Source organism: Phoca vitulina, unplaced genomic scaffold, assembly GCF_004348235.1.
Source record: "Phoca vitulina isolate PV1807 unplaced genomic scaffold, GSC_HSeal_1.0 scaffold13, whole genome shotgun sequence".
Lineage (NCBI taxonomy): Eukaryota > Metazoa > Chordata > Mammalia > Carnivora > Phocidae > Phoca > Phoca vitulina.
The window spans coordinates 28,517,975-28,540,737 of record NW_022589716.1 but is presented as its reverse complement, the minus strand read 5'-3'; the positions used below and the strand labels follow the sequence as shown (position 1 = coordinate 28,540,737).

General features: G+C 39.3%; 1 protein-coding gene across 2 annotated transcripts in view; it reads left to right on the top strand.

Moving 5' to 3' along the window:
• The window catches only part of SHQ1 (SHQ1, H/ACA ribonucleoprotein assembly factor), a 96,044-nt gene that overhangs the window by 47,422 nt on the left and 25,859 nt on the right, over positions 1-22,763 (top strand). For both annotated transcript variants that reach the window (XM_032411769.1, XM_032411768.1), the window contains one exon: positions 7,028-7,148. In XM_032411769.1, coding sequence (XP_032267660.1) covers positions 7,028-7,148 — 121 coding nt within the window. The remainder of the gene's footprint in view (positions 1-7,027; positions 7,149-22,763) is intronic.

Below are 22,763 nucleotides of genomic sequence, written 5' to 3'. Positions count from 1 at the left end.
ATTTATTTATTTATTTATTTATTTATTTATTTATTTATTTATTTATTATTTTTAAAAGTAGGCTCCATACCCAGCATAGAGCCCAGTTCGGGGCTTGAATTTACAACCTTCAGATCAAGACCTGACCTGAGATCAAGAGTTGGGTGCTTAACCGACTGAGTCACCCAGGCGCCCCTTGTTTTTTTTCTTTTTTTTAATCTAGGTTTAGATTGCAACTGTTTCCAGAGCCTTTTTCCTTGAATCTTCAGCTTCTTAACCTTCTACCTTTGTGCTTACTATATAGGTGGGTTTTTTTTTTTTTAATGTTCTGTCTTGAATTTGGATGCTTCTAGACTGAAACAACCACCGCTTTGACAGGTGACTTTAAGGCAAATGGAGTTAATGTCAAGGCTGTCCTTCTAAAGCAGCAAACCTTGCAGGAATTGTTAGAGCAGAAAAGGCAAAAGGCAGCCTTGGGTTAAATCCATTATTTGAACTTTTGATGGTGTAGTGATGTAAGAAAGTTGGCATAGTTACATTCTTTCGTGTTAGGGAATAGACATAATAAGGGAAGGCACGAACAAATTGGAATTCCACATTTGTCATGGCACAAAGTTAATCTATAGATCACACAGGTATTATAACTAGACACTAACTGAGCAGTTTGACCAAGGGTTTCTGAACTTAGGCTTTATGTACTCCAGACTATATTAACAACCAGCCTTATTGAACAGGATCCTACAGTTTGTTAGACATTGTTCTAGATGAGGGAAGAAAGGTGAAGAGCCGCCGTGTTCTTTACCTGTCCAGGTGATAAATATTGACACAGTATTTATTGCGTAGTGGCTGGGAGGCAGATGGACTTACTTTCAGGCCCTGACTGTTGCTTCATAACTGTAATCTTAGCCAACTCCATATCCTTGAGTCTCCTTTCTCATTTATGAAATGAGCAAGGAAGTACCTAATTGGTGGGGTTAAATGATTTAATGTGTGTAAAGTACTTGGTGCAGAGCAAGTGGGTAGCTCCTAACTCCCATATTAGACGGGTGTGCCAGGCATTATGAAAGAGCCCCAGATCAGCTGGAGGGAGAGTTGGGACCCCATTTCTAGAAGCAGTACTGCCTGATTTGAGACTTGATGGTGAATTAGGGTTGGACTTGGGAGTTATGCATTCCAGGCAAAGGGAACATCTACAAAGTATATGTTTGCTTTGTGTTACTTTTGTTTGTGGCTATAATAATAATATATGTATTTCTAATAACTAAAAATGTTTAAAAAATCGATACGGGATCATAAATTTGTGCTCAACATAGTAACTCTTATTGCTTCCTGTGTGTTTCTTATTACAACTCTGAAATGTAAGAGCCTAAATAACCATATGAGGAATTTTAGGATAAAACAGTGAAATGGTTTGAGAAGCATTCATAAAGCTGAATTATGTTTGTGTTAATTGTTAGGAACTTGACTTTAAGCTACTTCCTAACAGGGCCTGGCATTGAAGCAAATTACCACACTTCGATTCTCTTAATTTTGGTTAATTTGACACAATTACCCTATCATGTGTTTTTATGGTTAATAATCTATGAAAATTAATGTTACAAGTAATTCCTAAGTTATCCCTTCTGATAATGTGGTCTCATCAAAATCCCAGGAATCTAATGATATCTTATCATCTTAAAACGATAGCAGTGTTGGCTTTTATTTTTAGTTGATTTTTATAAATAAAGACCAAGCAGTGCTTTCCTTCAGGTATTCTAAATAACCACTTCTTTTTCCTTTACTCTTTTTGGCTCCTTGTCTTACATAGCTCAAAACTTTAAAGGGTAGAACTAGATACCCAGAAAACCACAGCCACATAGCAGCTATAACGTATCAGGAGTTGAAAAGAAATTTAGCTTTTATTATGTAGAGTTAGCAATTTATATTATTTTTCTTTCGCTGGCTAAAAGCCAGCCAAAAAAAAAAAAAAAAAATCCACTATTCTGATCATCTCTTAGTGATGGGAGCCATTTCTTAAGTGCTTCCAACCATGAGCTGGTCTGTCTGTCAGACATTATTGCCAAACCTGATCTGCTACAGGAAAATTTCAAATAGCCAGTGGATTCTGATTTAAAATAGCTCAATCTTGTCTCTGTTTTGAGATCTATTAGCCTGAAATGCCACATCTGTACAGAACAGGAAAACACTGCTCTTAGTTTACCTTCTCTGTCTCTCTTTTTTTAAGTGGGCTCCACGCCCAGCATGGCACCAAATGTGGGGCTTGAACTCACAACCCTGAGATCAAGGCCTGAGCTGAGATCAAAAGTCAGACGGTTAACCAAGTGAGCCACCCGGGTGCCCCAGTTTGCCTTCTCTTTAAAGAAAAGCTGGTGAAGGGGGTAGCCAGAGAATGTGTTAAGTACTGTTTACTGCCCACCTGCTTGTTACTGGCATGCATATTTTTCTTTATGTTGTCATTATGTTTCTCTGTGTTGTTATTGTACAGTCATTTTTCCCTGAGGTAAAACATTCATGGCACTTGTCATTTATAATACCAGGATACTAATTTTAAACTGCCTTCACGAGTGAACAAGAGATCTGGGTCCCAGAAGCCTTTCTTCCATGGTTATGGTTGGCTTAAGTAAAGACCGTGTCAATCTGGAGAATCCCTAACTCTGGAGACTTAACATCTTGGAGAGGTCTGTTGGTGCATTGCTGTAGTGAAAACAGTTACCGTGGTTACTGTGCAAGGCACCTTCTCTTTTCCTGCTTTGGACCAGGCGGCGAACTGGCTGAAAACGGTTACTTTCCTCTAGTGCCTTTGAGCAGGAAAAATGTCCTCAGATTTAGGCCTGAGCAGTTTATACCTATCTGCTATGTGCCGAGCCCACAACTGGATAAAGCCCCCCAGGAGCCAGGTGCTTTGAGTCCCTGAAGGCTTCTGGCCACTGGCCGCGTGACAGCTTGGAGCAAGGCCAGTTTTTTTTTTTCTTTGCTGATAGCTGTTAGAGAAGTGGTTAACAACCTGAGAGAAAGAGCAGTCAGTACAAAGGGGAGTAAAAAAACCTGTGTGCTGCACAAGTCTCCTGGCTGAGTGGGAACAAAAGAGACCCAAGTATGACCTTGGGGTAACAGTCCACATTGCTGGGGAAAGGATGATTTAAATGTACTTACATTGTTCTAGATTGTCAACTGCCAGTGGCTGAGTTATCTTTTACCTTTTTTGTCACATAGCATACTGTGAAAATAGTTTGAATGAGACATACGGTGAAAACACAGCTTTCCAAGAGTGCGCAACTTTCCCTTTCAAAACTGCCTTGCATGTGATTTTCTAAAATTACCTGATCTAAATATTGCTTCTCAGTTCAAAATTACAATTTACAGAAAATTTAAATATGAATTAAAATTTTTTAGCATTCTTTGCCAATATTTCAGGGGTTGGCTGTGTAGCTGAGTGTGTCTAACTTTTTGTTAAACAAATAAATGTTTATTGTGGGGAAATCTTGAAAAGAGGGGCAAGTACAAAGAAGAGTAAGCCACTGTAGTCCTGCATGTAAAACAGTGCTGGACACATGTCAGGCACTTAGATACTTTTTCAGTGCATGCAGAGAGACACGTTAATACCCTTTGGGTGTAAATACACTTAAGGTTTTTTTCCTATGTGTATTTGTCTTTTTTAAAAAAAAATAGGAGTCAAAATGTACAAATACAATGTAACTTTTCTTTAAATTAAAAAAAATATTTTTTTTTTTTTTTTTTAAGATTTTATTTATTTATTTGACAGAGAAAGACAGCGAGAGAGGGAACACAAGCAGGGGGAGTGGGAGAGGGAGAAGCAGGCTTCCTGCTGAGCAGAGAGCCCGATGTGGGGCTCGATCCCAGGACCCTGGGATCATGACCTGAGCCGAAGGCAGATGCTTAACGACTGAGCCACCCAGGTGCCCCCAAAAAAAATATTTTTGACATTTCTTATATTATTATTATTCTTTGGTGGTAGTGAAGATGTGAATTTGCTTGTGGTCCTTAGCAAGGGGACAACCTTACTTGAGGCATGTCTGCTAAATGAAGCTATATAATTTCATTAGGGTAATGATTGCCTTGGATTTCCATTAAACATGTGACCTTACTTCCATACCCTTCTTAATAAATATCCCTGGAGTTGGGCCTCTTATCCCTGCTGTCCACAGCTGCTTTTAGGCCTTCATACCTCATCCTTCTTACACCTGTCTCCCCAGCCCGTGACACACTCTGACTCCTTCCCAACTCACCTGCTTACTCCTCCCCATTTCCCTGCTTGAACCACCTGCTCCAACCAGATGATCTTTTCCTGTCGTTCCCTGAACCCACCCCATTTAAAGTCTCCTTTTCCCACTATCCTTCAAGCCAGCATATTGCCCCTTTTTCTTCACTCACTTATTTGCTGTGAGGTCTTGCTCCAAATCCTGCATTTTCTATTAACCGGCTTATATTAGTAAGGTATGGGACCTCGAGGGGCAGGATTCTGGGGTGTCACACTATAGAGGGGCTTGTGTAAGTTTCAAGTAAATAGTTTTTTGTGTTTTTTTCCTTTTGCTTTTTTTTGTTGTTGTTGTTGTTTGTTTTGTAAAGACCTATGGTTAACTTTTAAAACTTTAAGTTGGTAGTTATAAAAGTAAACTTCTCTCTGGACGCTTCCCCTCCAAAAAAGAGAGAGGGAGAGAGAGAAAGTAAGAAATTGGCATATGCTTGCCCTGACATTTTCTTCTCTGTGGCAATTAAAACTGTTCAAGAAATTCTTACACATTAGTTAGTTCTCTTGAGATAACATGGCTAACTTGGTTTCATCACTTCTGTGAGTTTTGATTGTATTTCCTGCCTCCTGTCATCAAACTCTGCCTTCAACATTACATACTTTGTAATGAAAATAGGCTTGCCATGGGGGGTCCACACTAGTCATTTGATACAGTTAACCCGGGCCACTCTGATAGTCACAGTTCTGGTCTTGACTTAACCAAATGTAGTTTTAGGCCTTCTAAGTATTTGTTTCTCTTAACCAATTGAGCAATGGGGTTTTTATTGGCATTCTTCCCATCTGCATGTGAGGAAGCCACATAGTTAAAACTTTTGAAAAAGGCTTGGCCCCTGCTTTGAACTTAATTTCTAACTCCAGAATAATAAAATGTGTTGGCGACAGAATGGGCCAAGAACGTGTGGGTAATGTAGTACAGTGGCTAGCCACAAGCCATTCGGTTCAGAATTTGGATCCTGTGAGTATCTTACGACCTTGAACTTCAGGTTCTGCTTCTGTGAAATGAGCAGGGAAGGTTCTGGGGACGATCAACTGTTTCCTTTCCACGTTCCTTTGCAGCGTTCAGTAAAGAGCTCCGAAGACTAGGAGGTGAGCTCAGGCTTCCTGAAGGGTGAAGTCTTAGGCTAGGCCGTGAAAGCAGGCTAAGATGCCGTTAAGTGGAGTGGAGAAAAAAGGCAATCCGGGTGTGGGAGCCATTTGAGCAGAGGACCTTGAAAGCATGTGCAGGGGCGGGGATGAGGAAAGAAGTGCATGGAGAAGTGTGTCAGAGGACTAGGAGAGAGTCTGCAATGTGAGGGAGGAGGGAGATCTTACAATCCAGGTGTGAGACGATGAGAGTACAGGTGAGGATAGTTGCACCAGGAGTGGTGGGGAAAGGGCAGCTGCGAGGGGCGTTTCCAGGAAGAATCCTCAGGGCTGTAGTATGAGGCCCTGGGATGAGAGGAATTGCGAGGGTGTAAGGCACGCGATCACTGTGTCATTCATTCATTCTTAAAATATTGAAATTGAAAATCTGATGCTGCAAGGTTCTGTTCTAGGTAGTGGGGATTAATCACTAAATAAAACATGGGGCACCTGCGTGGCTCAGTCAGTTAAGCGTCTGCCTTTGGCTCAGGTCATGATCCCAGGGTCCTGGGATCAAGTCCAGTGTCAGGCGGTCTGCTCGGCGGGGAGTCTGCTTCTCCCTCTCATTCTTCCTCTGTGCTCTCTCTCTCAAATAAATAAATAAAATCTTTAAAAAAAAAAGAAATCACTAAAACAGAAGTCCCTGCTCTTTTGAAATGTATTTTCTAGTGTTAATTGTGTTAAAATTTTAGTGGCAACAGTTTTGGCACCTTGAGATGTCATTAGCTAGCTCATGATTCTTTTATCCTGTCTAAAAGTCAAGAGGGAAATGTCGATAAAAGCACATCCAATATCTTCAGGAATCGATATACAGTATTTTTATGTTTTGGGACTGTGAAGATAAGAATGAAACTGTTAACCTGAAAATGCTGTGTTTTACTGATCAAAGGAAGTGGTGCTACTATAGATTTAGTAATTTGCCTTATAGTCAATACATTTCAGGGAATGTTATAAAGTTCGGGACACCTAGGGAATTGTTGTTGAGTTGTCAAAGGTTCCTTTTGTAGGCTTTCGTTGGGATTAAAATTAGGTTCATTTAACAACCAGGCGGAAGTAATTAGATTGAACAAGACTTTAGTACTTGATGGCTTTTTTCCAAGTGATTTTGTCAGCTTATTTTTGAATGAGTCCTGTGATATTTTAGTTTTCAGTCTGTGTTTTCTTCAGTTCTTTAAGGTGCAAGAACTTAAGTTAGTACCAGATAATTCCTTAACAAAAAATGTTGACATAAAGAATAAAAAAGTTTAAAAAACAGAATATAATTTTTTCATGGTGTTTTGAAAGCTTGAATTAGAAGAATATTTTATAATTCTGTGGTGCATTTAAATATTCATTTAGTGAGGAAAACTTTCCTCTTTTTTGCTTAATGTACTTAGTTGTGTTTCATATGTTTTTATAGTAACCACAATTAATCAGATATAGAAATAGAGCATAAGGTTTACTCATAATTCTTAATGAAATAAATAAAGAGCTTTGGGCTTTATAGTACTGATAAGATTGCATGCAATAAAGGAATGTTAAAAATATTCTAAAAACATGGTTAAGGTTCTGAACTGCTATAAATATATTACCTCACAGTATCTGAATTTCTCAGTTTAAGATAAACAGATGTGTTTTTCTTAAGAATGATTTGATTTTTTAAAAAATTTTCTTTAGGTAAAAGTGCAGTTTTAAAGTGTCTACTGGATGTTCACAAAATTTTTCAGGAAAATGATCCCGCTTATATTCTGAATGATCTCTACATCTCAGACTACTGTGTGTGGATTCAGAAAGCCAAGTAAGTTTTGAGTTACTTATGAATTTTACATGCTCCCATTTCTGGAATGCCTCCTGACCTAGGAGGAAACAAATGAAATAGCCTGGGAGGTAAGTTGTAATGAAAAAGAAACCGCATCTAGCTACCAAACGCTTTAAAGAAGATCAACATGGGGAGCTTGGCAAATTTGCTTTGGGAGGAGGTGCAGATGGTGAAAAGTTCATTTTGCTGGGAAGCATGGTTCTAGTCTAGCAAATAGGCGTGCAGACAGACAGTTGTGAGTATTCATTGCTATGTTATTGACTGTCCAATGTAAAATCTCAAAGTTCCATCCTTGAGTATCCAAACTTGTGTCTGCAGATTACTTACATTGGGGGGGGTGTAAGTGAGTGAGTGTGTGTGTGTGCCATGTTGGACACCTGTGTAAACATCACAGGGCACAGACCTCATCAGCTATCATCCCACTGGCTAACCACTTCTTACAGAATCCATTCTTCAGAGTATAAAAAAGACAACCTTCAAAGCTTCATAACATGATTCTTGGTAACTAACACATGCATCTAAGGGACCGAACACTCACCAACGTGGTATATATAAGATTTGCCCAAAGTGTTTACCATTGCCTCCCTCGGCTAACCCTATGAAGTTTAAAAAGGCAGTGAACTTTTATTTTGTGAAGAGGTTCAACAGCTATACCCAAATTATCCATTTCAGTAGCAGAAGACAATTAATTGAGAGCACACAAATAGAGCTCTTGATGGGAGGGCTTCTTAGGTGCTCTGGAAAATGATGGCCCAGTATCATTCTTTTTTTTTTTTTTAAGATTTTATTTATTTATTTGAGAGAGAGAGAGACAGCTAGAGAGGGAACACAAGCAGGGTGGGTGGGAGAGGGAGAAGCAGGCCTCCCGTGGAGCAGGGAGCCGGATGCGGGGCTCGATCCTAGGACCCTGGGATCATAACCTGAGCCGAAGGCAGACGCTTAATGACCGAGCCACCCAGGCGCCCCCCGCAGTATCATTCTTGACTTAGAAGAAAAACAATCATGATAGTTGTCCCACCGCTGTGATTGGTCAGTGAGTGCCTTAGTATACCTTTAGTGCCTGTTCGGAGTGAGCCACTATATAGAATTTATTTTTGGCCTCTGTTCATGGGGAAGCAATTATATGCAGAGTGAAATAAGACAAAACTCGAGGCTCTGTGTGTTGTAAGGAGAAACGTTTGGTCTGCTCTCATAAGGTCTACTACCATACAGCAGGTGGCGGCAGTGTTTGTGGTGGAAATCTCGGTTTTGCCAGATGGAAAATTGCATCTTTAACCCCTGAGGTCATCATGGCATGTCATCACTTCATTTCATCCTCCTGCTAATTGAGCTTATCAAGTACCCTGCTGCCACTTCCTGTTGTTTTCATAATAAAATTAAATTGAAATAGTCTATTTGTGTGGGTTTAGGTTTTTCTTGTTCCCTTCAGGGTGAGGATTTTATAAACATGTAATGAGCATTGAGGTTTGTGTGAGGATCCCATTTCTATGAGCGCCTCTTTTCTCTGTGGCATTCCTTATTAACTAGAGAGGAGATCATGTTTCATTAAAGTGGAAGGGTGTGTGCCCTCATGTCCGTGTGGGGATTAGCACACCTCCTTGCGCTTAAAAAAAAATCCTTTTCCCTTGGTTTTAAGTTGCAGGAAATGAGATGAAATTCTTAGGTCCCTAATAATTGTTATGATAACAGTAATTTTTTCAAAGAGATACAATGTATTGGGAAGCGAGACAGGAGAGGGAAACCAGCAGGAACTCTTCAGATTACTTTGGAGATTTTATTTATTCATTTGACAGAGAGAGACACAGCGAGAGAGGGAACACAAGCTGGGGGAGTGGGAGAGGGAGAAGCAGGCTTCCTGCGGAGCAGGGAGCCCGATGCGGGGCTCGATCCCAGGACCCTGGGATCATGACCTGAGACGAAGGCAGACACTGAATGACTGAGCCACCCAGGCGCCCCTCACTTTGTATCTTATATTTTAACTCTAGTTGAGCCTATTTTTTTCTCCCTTGAAATAACACATTTGTTCATTTACCTGATTTTTATTAAATTTTCTAATTTAATCCTTAATTTTTCAAACACAACAAAATTGAGCTTTCCAATATCATTTTTACTGTGAACTGTCTTGGCTCTAAAATAATTATACTGCAGTGAATGTTCATGATTTTCATAACGAATTTCTTCCTCACCTTTCACCTTCTGGTTTCTTTCTTTCCCATATAGTTAGTTTACCAGTGAAATCTAGCTCCTTATTTTTATATTTTAAAATAGTTCTGTATTTTCCTTAATCCCTATTTGATGTTTTTGATTATAATAATAAAGACTGAAATTGTATTTAAAATAGCAGATAAGTGCTAAATTATAATGAGCACAAAGAACAGCATTTCATTTTTACAGTCAGACATTCACTTTGGCAAAAACTTGCTGGAATGTGGGTAGCAAAGTCATTCTTACATTGAATTAATGGAGTTCGGTCAACAGTTAAATCCTAAGTTGTGCTCTATACTGTGTAGTTATTTTTCCTTGTGATATCTGTGTCTCATAGAGTATACTCACAGATTTTCAAAACGGAAGGTCCTGTGTTCTTATTCTGAGTGACAGATGGCAAATTATTTTTCTGGAGCCCGGTGATGGGTATTAAGGAGGGCACGTATTGCATGGAGCACTGGGTATTATACGCAAACAATGAATCATGGAACACTACATCAAAAACTAATGATGTCCTGTATGGTGACTAACATAATAAAAAGAAATTTAAAAAAAAGAAGAAAAAGGAACGCTCCCTGTCATCCTTCACCGCAAGCTTCCCTGGAAATTTCGAGTGTAGTGGTCACGGCTGCAGATGCTCCCTGGGTGGCAGCATGAGGAAGTGATTTGCTTGAGGTCATGCAGCCTCTAAGAGATAGGTGTCTGATAGTCTCAGGGTTTTCTGGGTCTGGATTTTATGTTTTCCCAGATAGGCCACCTAGACAACCAGTTTTCTTTACCCATGGCATGTGGGAAAAAACACCAAAAAAACAAGAAAAAAGCCATCCCTTTAGGGAGCTTTTTCTATAGAAGGAGGAATTAATGACTCACTTGTCTTCCTCCTGGATGCTCCCATAGCACTTGGTTTAAGAACGTATGGGCACATCTCATGCCTGCCTCATTTTGTAGTAATTTAAGTGCTTATCTCTTTCCCGCTCTAAAATTTTAAAGTCCCTGTGAATGAGCACCTATCTGGGGCCCATCACAGTCCCTTAGGAGCACTTTTCATTATATTGAAAGGTACCTAGTAGAGCCAATTAAAAGAGCATTTTTCATCATTAAAAAAAGAAAAAAAGCATAAACTTTAAAAACTATGCATTGGCTCTTACTTTTTTTTTTCTCTTATTTTAATTGACATTTTCAGCTACATTCAGTAGATTTTGCCCTTCCCTGATTTTCCTGGTGAGCTGCATTTATCAGTAGCAGGGATAGTTCTAACCCTCTGAAAGTTCACACCCTTTTATGTAAGTGGGGAGAGAAAAGCATGAGCTGTAAAATATGTTCCAGTTTTCCCTCATTGGCCTTTAAGACTTTAGCAGGTCACTTCATCACTTTATCTAATGCAGCCAGCGTTAGTATTTTAATATTTTCTCTACTTATTTTCCAGTGCATTTTTTAAACCAGTGAAAATAATACTGCACTTACCATTTTGTAACTTGTCTTATAATAGTATCCTATAAATCATTTTCCTTTATAACATAATATCTATAGCATGATGTTTTTTTAAAAAATAACTAATTTTTTTCTCATTATAAAAGAAGTATATGCCCACCGAAGAAAATTTGATACCTTACGGTTTTAATGCATGGTGTATATTGAAACATGAGAGATCAAATTGGGTATTATTTTGTTTTAGCTACATGGGAAAAATTTTGGTTGTTTGTTCTTTTTAAAAAAATGAAATTAAAATCTAAAATCCTGGCTGTCTTTAGTCTAAGTTTGAGCTAGTCATGAGGGTGTTAAATCACACCTTTTCTCTCTAATATAGTTTTTTTAAGGTAGTTGGTTATGGGGAAAAGAACAAAAATGTCTTTGATGTGCTGAGCCATTTTACATTGAACTGATAGTTTACCCTGACAAATACATTTGGTGCATTTATTATTTTCACTGCTTTTTAGCATACTTTGCTCCACCAAATCTTATTGGTGGTCCTTTGGACTCAAAGGTGCAAAGTCTGTGGAGGGAAATCATTCTATCACTGAATAATTCTGTCTCATTTGTTAAATCCTGCACCTTAGTTTCCTCAGGTGTGAATGAACATAAAGCCATTTCAGCACTGTAATCTTAAAGTTCTAGAAAACTTAGGACCTCATCATTGCTTTATACTGTTTCCATTGCTTCCTCTGTGTATGTGCTTTTGTAGGGGATAGGGTTATGCTCCTGGAAATAGCATAAATCTCTTCGATTGGGCCCTCTCTTGTTCTTGATTTATCTGCCAAAAGTCATGGGGGTGGGGGTAACTCAAATCCCAAGGTAGAACAGCAGCATTGAGTGTAAAAGGAGAATTACTTATTTTTTCAACTGCTGATTATGGAGCCCTACTATATATGCTAGGTACTGAGGTTGGCGATGGGGATGCTCGGGTGGACGAGAGACACGCCATGTTACAGCTGCTCTCGTGGTGGGGAGTACAGATGGGAGGGGAGCTCTGTGCTCTAGCCTGCGAGCGGTTACAGTAGGGAAGCGTGGATGCTGTGGAAGCACTTAGGAAGCCACATTGTCTAGCCTTGGGGTAGAGGAAACAGCTTCTGGAAGGAATAGTTTGAAGCTGAGAATCGAAAGATGAGTAAGAGTAGATCAGATGCAGATGAGGAAGCAGGGGCGAAGAGTATTTCACAGTAGGTTCTTTTAAAGAGTTATTTTAAAGTGCTCAAAAGCTCAGGATGGATGGATCATAGGTATAGGCATGGAAGAAAGAAATGAGGCCAAGGTGTTCATGTGGAGCCTTGGCCACTTAAAGATGCTTGGACTTTGTCCTGGGAGAGTATGGAGCAACTGAAGAGGTTAAGCCATGCAGTATCTGGGTGAGTGATGTGATGAGATTCAGATTCTGCGAAGAGCCATCAGGTCCCCTTACAGGGAATAAATTGAGTGGGGTGGAGCTCAGACTTAACACTGAAAGCCTCACTAGCTTGCAGGTGATGTGGGCAGAAGGCATAGACTGAGCCAGGGGAGTGAGCAGGGAAGGAGACTGTGGTCAGATTTGAGAGGTGGATGAACCAGAACTTAGTAATGACGGGATGTTGGGGAGAGTGAGAAGGGGAAGCGTCAAAGAGGAGATCCACATTTTACTTGGCCAGTTAATGGGGCCATTTGGAGGTGTACTTGCTGAAATTAAACAAGAGTGGAGGGAGGGTGTAGGTAGGAAGAGAAGACGGAGAGAGGGTGTAGGTAGGAAGAGAAGACAGAGAGAGGGAAGATGAGTTTTAGAAATGTCGATTTGAGGTCTCTAAGGAATATCCATAAAGAAGTAGTCAAGAACATTTGGATCACAGCTGGAAAAGATGTATGGAAGAGAGTTTGGACAAAGAAGGGACATAAATTAATAGCAAAACATAAACAATGGCATCTGGTTGCATAGTACTGTTACACATATGAATATCATAATAATCATAATGATCAGGAAGCATCATGATGAACAGATTTCCTGGTTGTAGACATGGTGTGTTGGAAGGGGGAGAACGGATATGAGGCTTTTTTGCATTTAGATCAGTTTTATCTATCCTTGTCGTGTCCCTTTATTATGAATAAGGGAGTACACAGTTAGCTTGGGGTCGTGGTGTTTTGGTAAGAGGACTGCATTTGAAATCCTTATTTCTCCATTTGGTTACACAAGACAAATGCACTCAGACTTTGTAGTAAAAAACAGGAGTTTAGTTAGGAGCCCACAGGTTATCTTCTGGAAGCCAGGTGCAGGGAGTGCAGCTGGGTCTCATGAGCTCAAGTCCTGAAGAAGTGCGGCAGTCAGCTTACTGTCTGGTAACATGTGGTCTCTTGTGTTGCTCCTTCACGCAAGTTCCTGCCAGCCTTCTCTCTTGATGCACGTGGGGAATGGCTGTCCCGCAGCTGAGTTCACATGTATCTGATTTCAGGAGAAGAAACTACGAAGTCCCCTTCCTTGCTTGCAATTCCCAGGAAGGAAGAATGTGATTGGCCCGGCCATGGGTCCGTGTCTTTTCCTGGTCCAGTTGCCTTGGTCACAGTAGGAGAGGGGTGGGGATGCTCTCTGAGGTGGTACACACATGGTGCCAGGGCCCACTCTGTCACGAGTGAGTGGCATTCTTCGAGAAGGGGGCATGTAGGGCATGCAGACACCTTAAGAGGACACCGCTGTAAGTCCATGATGCTATTTTGAGCTATAGCTGAGGAAGAACCCTGACACTTTACCGTCACCCATGTCACTGATACTTAGAGTAAAGATAAGAAAATTGATTTCATGGCTCTGTGGAATTCAGGCATACCAGATGATAACCAGGCACTCACTGTGTGGTTTTACTTTTGTATCGGAAGTTACTTCTGCAACAAATGGTAAAATGTTAAGTGCTACATTAGTTGCTAATGATTAGCATATAGAAATTTCAGGGAACAATTGTGCATAATTTCAAGCAAGTTAAACCTCTCTTGAATTGAAATCATTCTTGGTAAGATGCTTATTCTGGCATGTCAAGTTGCTCTTTGGTTTTACTGTTTATTTTTAATTAAATCCACAAATTCATCCTGGATGGCAGTGGGTTTTATCTCCATAAGAAAAGATTAGTGCATGCCAATATTCATTCACTTGTATCCCTTCCATGGGGTTTCATATAGAAAGGATTTACTTAATGGTTCTTTACCTTATCACCAGTAGTTCAGCGGTGCCCACTGGGGACTGTCGCTCTTCATTAGACTTCTCTTACAAGAAATATGCCAATAAATCATAGGATTATGAATGTTCCTACAGATTTCAGGCTAAAATAACTCTGTAAAGATATGAATGCTACCTGTAACTATGTGTATTGAGAAAACTAACAAAAGAATTCTATATCTGAATGTTAAAAGTTTTGTGGGGGGGTTTTATTGTTTTGGGGTTTTTTTTGCTTATTATGTTTTCCTAATTTGTAATTTTTCTCCTACTGTTTTTTTAAAGGTAAACTTTTTATTTTAGGATCATTTTATTATTTCTAAAAAATTATAAATATGGTAAAGAGTTCCCAAATAACCCACACGCAGTTCTCCTGTGATTAACATCTTACATTGGTAGGTGTATTTGTCACCATTAATGAGCCATTATTGATACATTCTTAGAAACGGAAGTCCATAGTTTATTTAGGTTTTCTTAATTTTTACCTAATGGCTTTTCCTATTCCAGGATACCATGTTTTGTTTTGTTGTGTTTTTACTAAGAACTGGAACTCCTATCAGTAATGTTCAGTGTCTCTCATGTTTTGATTATCCAAGAGCTTAAAAGGTTTCGAAAGGTAGTGAAATATTACTGAGATGCTAAAGCTACCTCAGGAGCTTAATACATACAGATACTCAAATCATCAAGAATCCAGACCTTGAAAACTAAAGGTTTGGCATATTTGAGGATTTTTAGAAATTTGGAAACATAGCTCGTACATCATTTTTACTTGCGCATGTACTGTGGGCATCATCATTATGATCTTTTAATAAAAAAAATAGAGGTGTGTAAATGTAGAGTTGGCAAGGCTTTATCTTTTCCCATTAATTTTCTTAAGGTAGAGATTAGAGGAGAAAGTGTACCTGTGAGTTGTTGTAAAAAAAAGATGGAGCGTTTCAGAGGTGAAATTGGCACGCCCCGAACTGGAGAACGCACAGCATTATTGGTACAAGGAGGTTTGCCTGCGTCAGGCCCATTTTAGAGCCGTGACTAGGTGGTGGCATTAGGTTTGTCTCTATCCTTACTCATTTTTGGTCCTGGGTACTTGGCTCCAGACTTCTCAAATCCTTGGTTTTGGCTTGCTGGAGCCAGGGCTTTTTACAGCGTATAATTAGCTACCATGTGAGCAAATTGGTATTTTCCTTCACCTCCTTGTTCTGAGGCCTGTTCACCCATCCGAGGTCTTTGGAGGATGCTCACAGGATCAAGTGAGTTCGGGTGGGCTTGATTTAGTCTGGTTTTGTAAACCAGTACTCTCTGCTTCATGTAGAATTGTCACAGTGCTTGGATTGTCTTCACGTGTCATTCAGAGAAGAGGCTTACGTTGATTAATGTGGCGTACGTGTGGTTATCGCACTTGGAAAGTGCTCTGTTTAAGGAGAGCTTTGTCAAGAGCGTCCTTTGAATGGAGTCACAAGAAGGCTTTTTAAAAAAACTGTCAACTTCAAGTACAATTTCCTTTTTCTTCTGCCTATTATGATTGAAACCCAATCCTTGTTATAACATAATTATCTCCACCGAAGCCAGCAGGGAGTCGCTGCCTTAATGTAAGGGGTGTGAAGTCCCCTAAATAAATAGAGGATTAATTACACTCACAGCATGTTGTGAAGGTGATGAGATTGATTGTGATCATTTGACTTGTCCCATTTCCTGCTCTGACTACTTTTCTGAATAAATAGAAGCTGGGAAAATAATAAATAGAGCTACAGAGCATATTGTCGGGACTGGGGTGGGGAACGGGCCTGCTTGAGGTATGGTTCCAGATTTTAAGTGATACATGATACTTATTTTAGATAATTTTATCAGATTATTTGCTAACTATTCTCAATTTAAACAGCTTTCCAGGAAATGGTTTTTATCTTTAAAAAATAGATATCAACAGAATGTTGAAAGAATTTGACAGACTGTATTTTAAATGGGTGGATATCAACAAATTTCTGATTCATTTTTAAATGTTTTTACTTAGTGTGGCCTTTTGAAAGGTTTAAACTGAAGAAAATGTTAGCTGTTAAATATTTGCATTGTCTTTTCCTTATAGAAGCTCTGTGCTTTTCTTAAACTTAATGATTAATTGGTACTGTCATAAAGCACATCATGTTTTCTGTTTTTGTTTTATTGTTTTAAAAGTTTTATTTATTTGAGAGAAAGAGTGAGAGTGAGAGAGAGAGCACAAGTGGGGTGAGGGGCAGAGGGAGAAGCAGGCTCTCCACTGAGCAGGGAGCCTGATGCAGGGCTCGATCTGGGACTCCAGGATCATGACCTGAGCTAAATGCAGACGCTTAACCCACTGAGCCACTCAGGCGTCCCTTCTGTTTTTATTTTATGTTTGTCTTACCTCCTTTTCCTGGAGAGTTATGTTGTAAAATTGTGATTTTAATATATACATTCTCCAAATCTTTTATTGCATTGGCCTCCAAAGTGAAGTGCACTTACCCCATGGAGCACAGAGAACCATCTTTTCGTAGTGGAGGAAGACTGTAATAGGCATATCTGTTTATTTTAAAGGAAAGAAATTAAGGTCATTAATATTTAACATATGGATTGCTGGCAAAACTCATGTTTGATGGGTTACCAAACATTTTTTAGTGATGGGATACTTGATCCGAAGTTTAGAGGAATGATCATCCTTATTTCCAGAGAGAAGCACATACGTTTCTTCTGAATCATGGTGGGGGAGGGTTGTCTTGCCTAGGCAATTGGGAGTTGGTCTGTGCCATCTGCTTGAACTGAGTTGAAGACATAGAAACTCAGGTACTGGAGCTTGAGATGTTTATGCCAGATGTGAAGTGTTCACTCCCTGCTTCAGTTGTCTGTTCTGTTTGCCTGGGGAAGAAAAGGAAGCCTAACTTCTGAATGCAGAACCTTTGTCAGGATGGCAGCACATATTTCCCTAAGCAAAAACGACTAGGCCTTATGTAGTCTTTGCTTTTGGGATTCTTGTGTTAATTTAAAACAGTGAAGAACAAAAACCCAACTACCATTTTGAGGAAAAAAAGAATGAAATTTGAAACAGACGATCATGTGTCTAGGAGTGGGGTGTGATAGAGGTTTATTCTCAAGATGTATGATTCCATGAGGAATGATTTTGTGCTTTGGTTGTTAATTACTGACTCAGGGACAAAGGGCCCAGAGAAATATGGACTGTGAATGTTCTAAAGGGCAAAGGTCATATTCAACTTGGTACCCCAGCACCTTAGCCAAATGTATGCCGCTTATTAATGACATTCAGTAAATGGTCATTGAACTGAAAATTTCCTTTCTAATTCAGTTAAAAGCTTCAATGAAAAGAAGCAGCTTTACTTTCTCTTTACACAGTACTAAACCTGTCGTAAGACCTGCAGTGTGTGTTCTGTTCTTCATATCCTAGCATAAAACAAGGATATATGCTCTTACTTACAGAGATGTTATGTATGGGGATAAATGATGAAGGAAACCTATAACTTCATGCTTGTTTACTTACGTACATGGAAGTCCAAGTGAGTTGGAGGTTATGAGAGAGAATGTGTGGGTGTTTGGATGGGCAGGTAGATGGACAAGTTTAGATCTCCTGCATGCCAACTATTTGTTGGTGTGCAGTATTGGCCCAGAGTGTGGTGTTGGGAATGCCATGCACTTTCCCCGAGGAGTCAGGCTCAAGAACTGACCATCCCAGGATCTGTACCCACCTATTGTCCACAAGTCTGGAGACAGTGTGTAAGCTGGTTGAGAAGGAAGAAGGTATTTCAACCATCAGTTCCAAGACGTTCTCCAGACTGTCATCCCCAAATTACGCACATGACCAGGAGACATATTGAGTGATCTGTGATGTGACTGAAGGAAACAGGTATAGCCATTCGATTTATTCCTTTTTTCATGGGCAGATACACCTGTGAAAACAGAGTTTTGTAGATCAAACTACATCTATCTAAAGTATTTATACGTCTTTATTAATTATCAATACTTTATTTATAATTATCAGTTATTTAATATAATTATTTATAATTATAAATATTTCTCTTCTCTGTGGCTCATTTGTTTTAAATGAGTTTAGAGTCCAATTGAACCCAAAATTTATTGAGCACCTGGCTATGGCCAGCATTGTACTCTGTGCTGGAGGTAAGATTAAGGTCAAGATTTCTGCATCAAGGAGCCCACTGTCTAGGAGGGTTAATGATGTTCTACTATCATGAAAAATCATAACTGGAAAGCTAAATGGAAAAAAGCAGCATATATATAAAGCTGTATATGCTGAAGTGGTGCAATCACATTAAAACATACATCAGTGGTCTGCATGCAAGTCTCAACTAAATAAAGGAATGATAAAAGAAAGCCCTCATGCCCTGAATGAAATGAAATAAACAGAATAATTAGATAATCCATCAGTGCTGGTTTGAGATCTCTCAAATATAAACTTTGCATTTAACTCAAGTGGTAATTTGACATTATTTTCAAATGTGAAGTTTCAATGTTTCCTTGTGCCATTTTATTATTTATATGAAATTACACAGCAGAAAAAAGACCACCGGTAGAAGTCTACTATGCATGTGTTCTTAGTCTTATAAGAACACATCAAGCAATAGAATACACTTCTATTATAACATATTTGCCCTTTGTTTAGTTAAACTTTTGTTAGTCTTATGGTGGATATGTTGCATCACAGATTTAAAATTCTGTGGTGTGCTTTAAAAGACAAGAGTGCAGTGTGAAAAGTGATGTCTGCTCTGATCATCTTATTTTCTCCAGACTCGTTCTTGCCTATAACCCCAGGCCACATAAATACCCAGAGTTGTTCTTTGGGTATGTCATTTTTTGATACCTTACTAGAACCCAGAGATACTCTTTGGAGCAAAGAAAACACCTTTGCACGTGTAGTATTAAGTACCCTTGTGCCATTCCAAGTAAGCTCACCAGCCAATTTAGATTTTATTTCTATCCTTAGAGTATCCTAATGCTTCAGGAAAACAAGGGTTTTGTTCTTATTGGGAGAAATTGCCTTCATTTTCAACTTGATGTTTAAAATTATAGTTGTCAGCATATGTCCTATATTCTTGTTTTAATGGACACAGCAGTTAAAAGGATTTCAGTTATGAGCTGTGTAAGCTAAAGCTATCTGAATAGAACTATTGGCAAAGGCTCTCCACTCTATTAAATACTGGATTAATTATAAAAACCAAGCTTTAAAAACTGAAGAAGTTGCAAAGCTTGTATTCTGAACACAGCAGCACTACACATACTTAGCTTTCAGAAGCTTTATTATAATCCATGATTTCAGGTGAAATTCCAAATCTGAAATGTTCAGAAGATAAATACTGGGTTTATCTTACCTTTTATCAGAAAGATACAGTCTTGCTCCAGGTTTGTAAGAGAACATTTGTTTTTATTTTTAAACAAACGCTTCTCATCCTCTGTGTAGGACAGTGTAACATTGTTCCACAGATCATATTTTTTCAAGAATCCCCTACCAATCTAAGATGGGCTGTCCCTTTGAGGCTTGGGAATGAGAGGTGAGGCCACGAATCTACTTTGTTTCACATCTTTTGGGATCCTGTTATCCTACAGTGCTGGCTAGGGCGGTTGTGACTGCTTTAGGCCTGTGTATCTGTTCTTCCATCCATTCGTTCAACATATAGTTATGAGGTCCTACTATGTGCAACATTCCCTGCCAAGATTCTGAGCCTAGGATGGTAAGCAAAAACCAGACATGGCCCCTGCCCTTGAGGAGCTTACGGTCTAAGGGAAGAGAATTGTTAATCAAATAATCACCTGTGCAAAAAGTGAAATCAGAACCTTGGAAAGTGCTGCAAAAGAAAAGATGGTGGCTAAAACAAAGGGTGTATGTGTGGGAGGTGGGGTGGGGGAGGTCACAGCTTAGACCATACAGTCCCTTCTAGGTAGTGTTTGGAAATGTAATTTCTATCTTTGGAGCATTGGGCAGCCAGAGAGGGATGTGGGGCAGATGGTGGGGGAGGATGCCTGGGGTAGTAGTGTGAATTGCTTGTGGGCCTGAGTGTGGCCTGACCAGGGAAGTAACATGAGGAACTAGAATGGGTCTGGGGAGAGATGGAGAGGACAATGGGGAGCGTGATGCCTAGGTTTATGGCCTGCACAGCTGAATGGATGAAGAGCCCAGCTAGCATAAAGTAATTCTCAAGAAAATTCTTGGCTTTCCTTAGAGAGATTCTTCCAGGTACAGAACTTAGCCTCTTTGTGGGTGATCTGTACATTAGTTACTAATTCAGAATAAAGGTTAGTTTTTTTTTTTTCTTTGTCTCTGTTGTTTCCTTTATTATTTAAAGGAACTATTGGGCTCAGGTATCTGTTGAAGGTTACCTTTTGTGTGCCTTTTCATGTGTTTATAGAGTTTAGTTATTTTCTTAAAATATTTTCTAATGATATATAAAGCAATACAAGAACACATAAAGTATGTACACTCTGAAGAAGAATAAGAAACTGAACATGTATGTACTCACCACTGACCTTAAGAAATAGATTACTAGGGGCGCCTGGTTGCCTCAGTCAAAGGAGCATGCGACTCTTGATCTCGAGGTTGTGAGTTTGAGTCCCATGTTGAGTGTAGAGATTACTAAAAAAAAAAACAAAACTGTCTATTTATTTATTTGACACAGAGAGAGCACAAGCAGGGGGAGAAGCAGAGCGAGGGAGAAGCAGACTCTCCGATGAGCAGGGAGCCTCATGTGGGGCTTGATCCCAGGACCCTGGGATCATGACCCGAGCTAAAGGAAGACGCTTAACCAACTGAGCCACCTAGGTGCCCCTAAAATAAATAAGCTTAAAAAAAAAGAAAAGAAATAGATGACCTGACCAGTTGCCCAGAGCTTCCTGTGGGACCAATCCCAATCATGTTCCCCCCCACCTCTGGTAACCACACCCTGAATTTTGTGTTAATCATTACTGCTTTTCCTTAAGGTTTTACCATCTCTGGATGTACCCCAGTTTAGTTTTAGTTTTGCTTGCTTCTCAACTATGTAAATGGAATCCTACTGTGTGTGTGTTTTTCTGTTACTTGCCTTTTTGACATAACGTTTTTTTCTTTTTCTTAGATTTTTACATGATGATGTACAGTGGTATAGTTTATTTTTTTTCCTACTGTGTACTTTCTCATTGTCTGGATACACTGCAGTTTGTTTTTCTATTCTCTAGATTGTTTGTTGGTGAATGGTTCCTTCCCGGTTTGGGGTGTTAGGAAAACCCTGCTCTGAGCATCTTTGTGAATGCTTTGGGGTGTACTTGTGTACACTTTTTTAGTAACCTCTATACCTGGGAATGGAATTGCTAGCATTTAGGGGATGGTTGTAGGTGAGACTTGACTGGGTGATGTCAAACTGTTTTCCAAAGTGGTGGTACCAATTTATTTCAATTTATTCACCCACCCAGCAGTGTATGAGAACTTCCCTAGTTCAACCTTAATGCCAATACTTGTTCAGATTTTAAGATTTGACCATCTGCAAGGGTGTTGAAAGAGTTCCTTTTGTCATTTCCATTTTCAATTTTTTGATAACTAATGAAGCTGAGCATCTTTTCATGTGTTTATGAGCCATTCATGTTCCTTCTGTGAGACGTCAGTCTGTGGTATTGCCTCTTGCTCATTAGTGCTCTCTTTTTCTTTTTGATTTTTAGGATTCTTCTGGTATTCTGGATACTAGTCCTTTATTGGTTAAATATGTTGCAAACATTTTCTCCTGGTTTGTAGTTTATCTTTTAGGTTCCTTGTAGTGTCTTCATAAACAGAAGTTTTTAATTTTAATGTTGTAGAATTTATCAGCATATTCCTTTAGAGGCAGGCTTTTTGTTTCTCATTTAAGAAACTCTTTATGATGTGGATGTCATAAAGATATTCTCATACAGTATCTTCTAAAATTTTTATTCTTTTGCATCTAGCATCTAAGTCTTTAGTCCACCTGGAACTGATTTGGTGTGTTTTATGAGACAGGGGATCCAGTTTCATTTTTTCTCATATGGATCACCTTACTCCAGCTTCATTTATTAAATAGTCCATCCTTGCTTCATGCATCCTGCAGCGCTCATTCTGCCATACATCAAGTTTACATATACACGTGGATCTGTTTCTGGGTTGTCTATTCAGTTCCAGTGCTTGACTTGTCTGTCAAGTGCGGATACCATACATTCTTAATTACTATGGCTTTATATCTTAGAATCAGCTTGTCAAGTTCCATGAAAAACATTTTGATTGGAATTGCTTTGAAATCCATTAATCTGTTTGGGGAGACCAAAACATTTAGTCTCCTTCCATAACATGGTATGACTCTGTACTTAAGTTGTCTTTGGTGTCTTTCAGTGAAATTTTATCATATTTTCCTTAAAATCTCTGTACATCTTTGGGATTATTGCATGTAAATGATAATTTTTTTTAAATGACTTTCAAACTGTTTAAGGCATACAGAAATGTTAATTTCACATTTTTATATTGATTTCTGTATCCTGCTACCTCACTAAACTGTGCTATTATTATCTATTATGTATAGGTGCTCTCCAGTTTTCTATACAGGAAATAGCAGTGCAAATCATGACAGTTTGGTTTCCTCTTTTCCAATCTTTTTTTCTTTCTTTTTTTAAGATTTTGTCTATTCATGAGAGAGAGAGAGGGAGAGGGAGAAGCAGACTCCCCTTGGAGCAGGGAGCCCGATGCAGGACTGGATCCCAGGACCCTGGGATCATGACCTGAGCTGAAG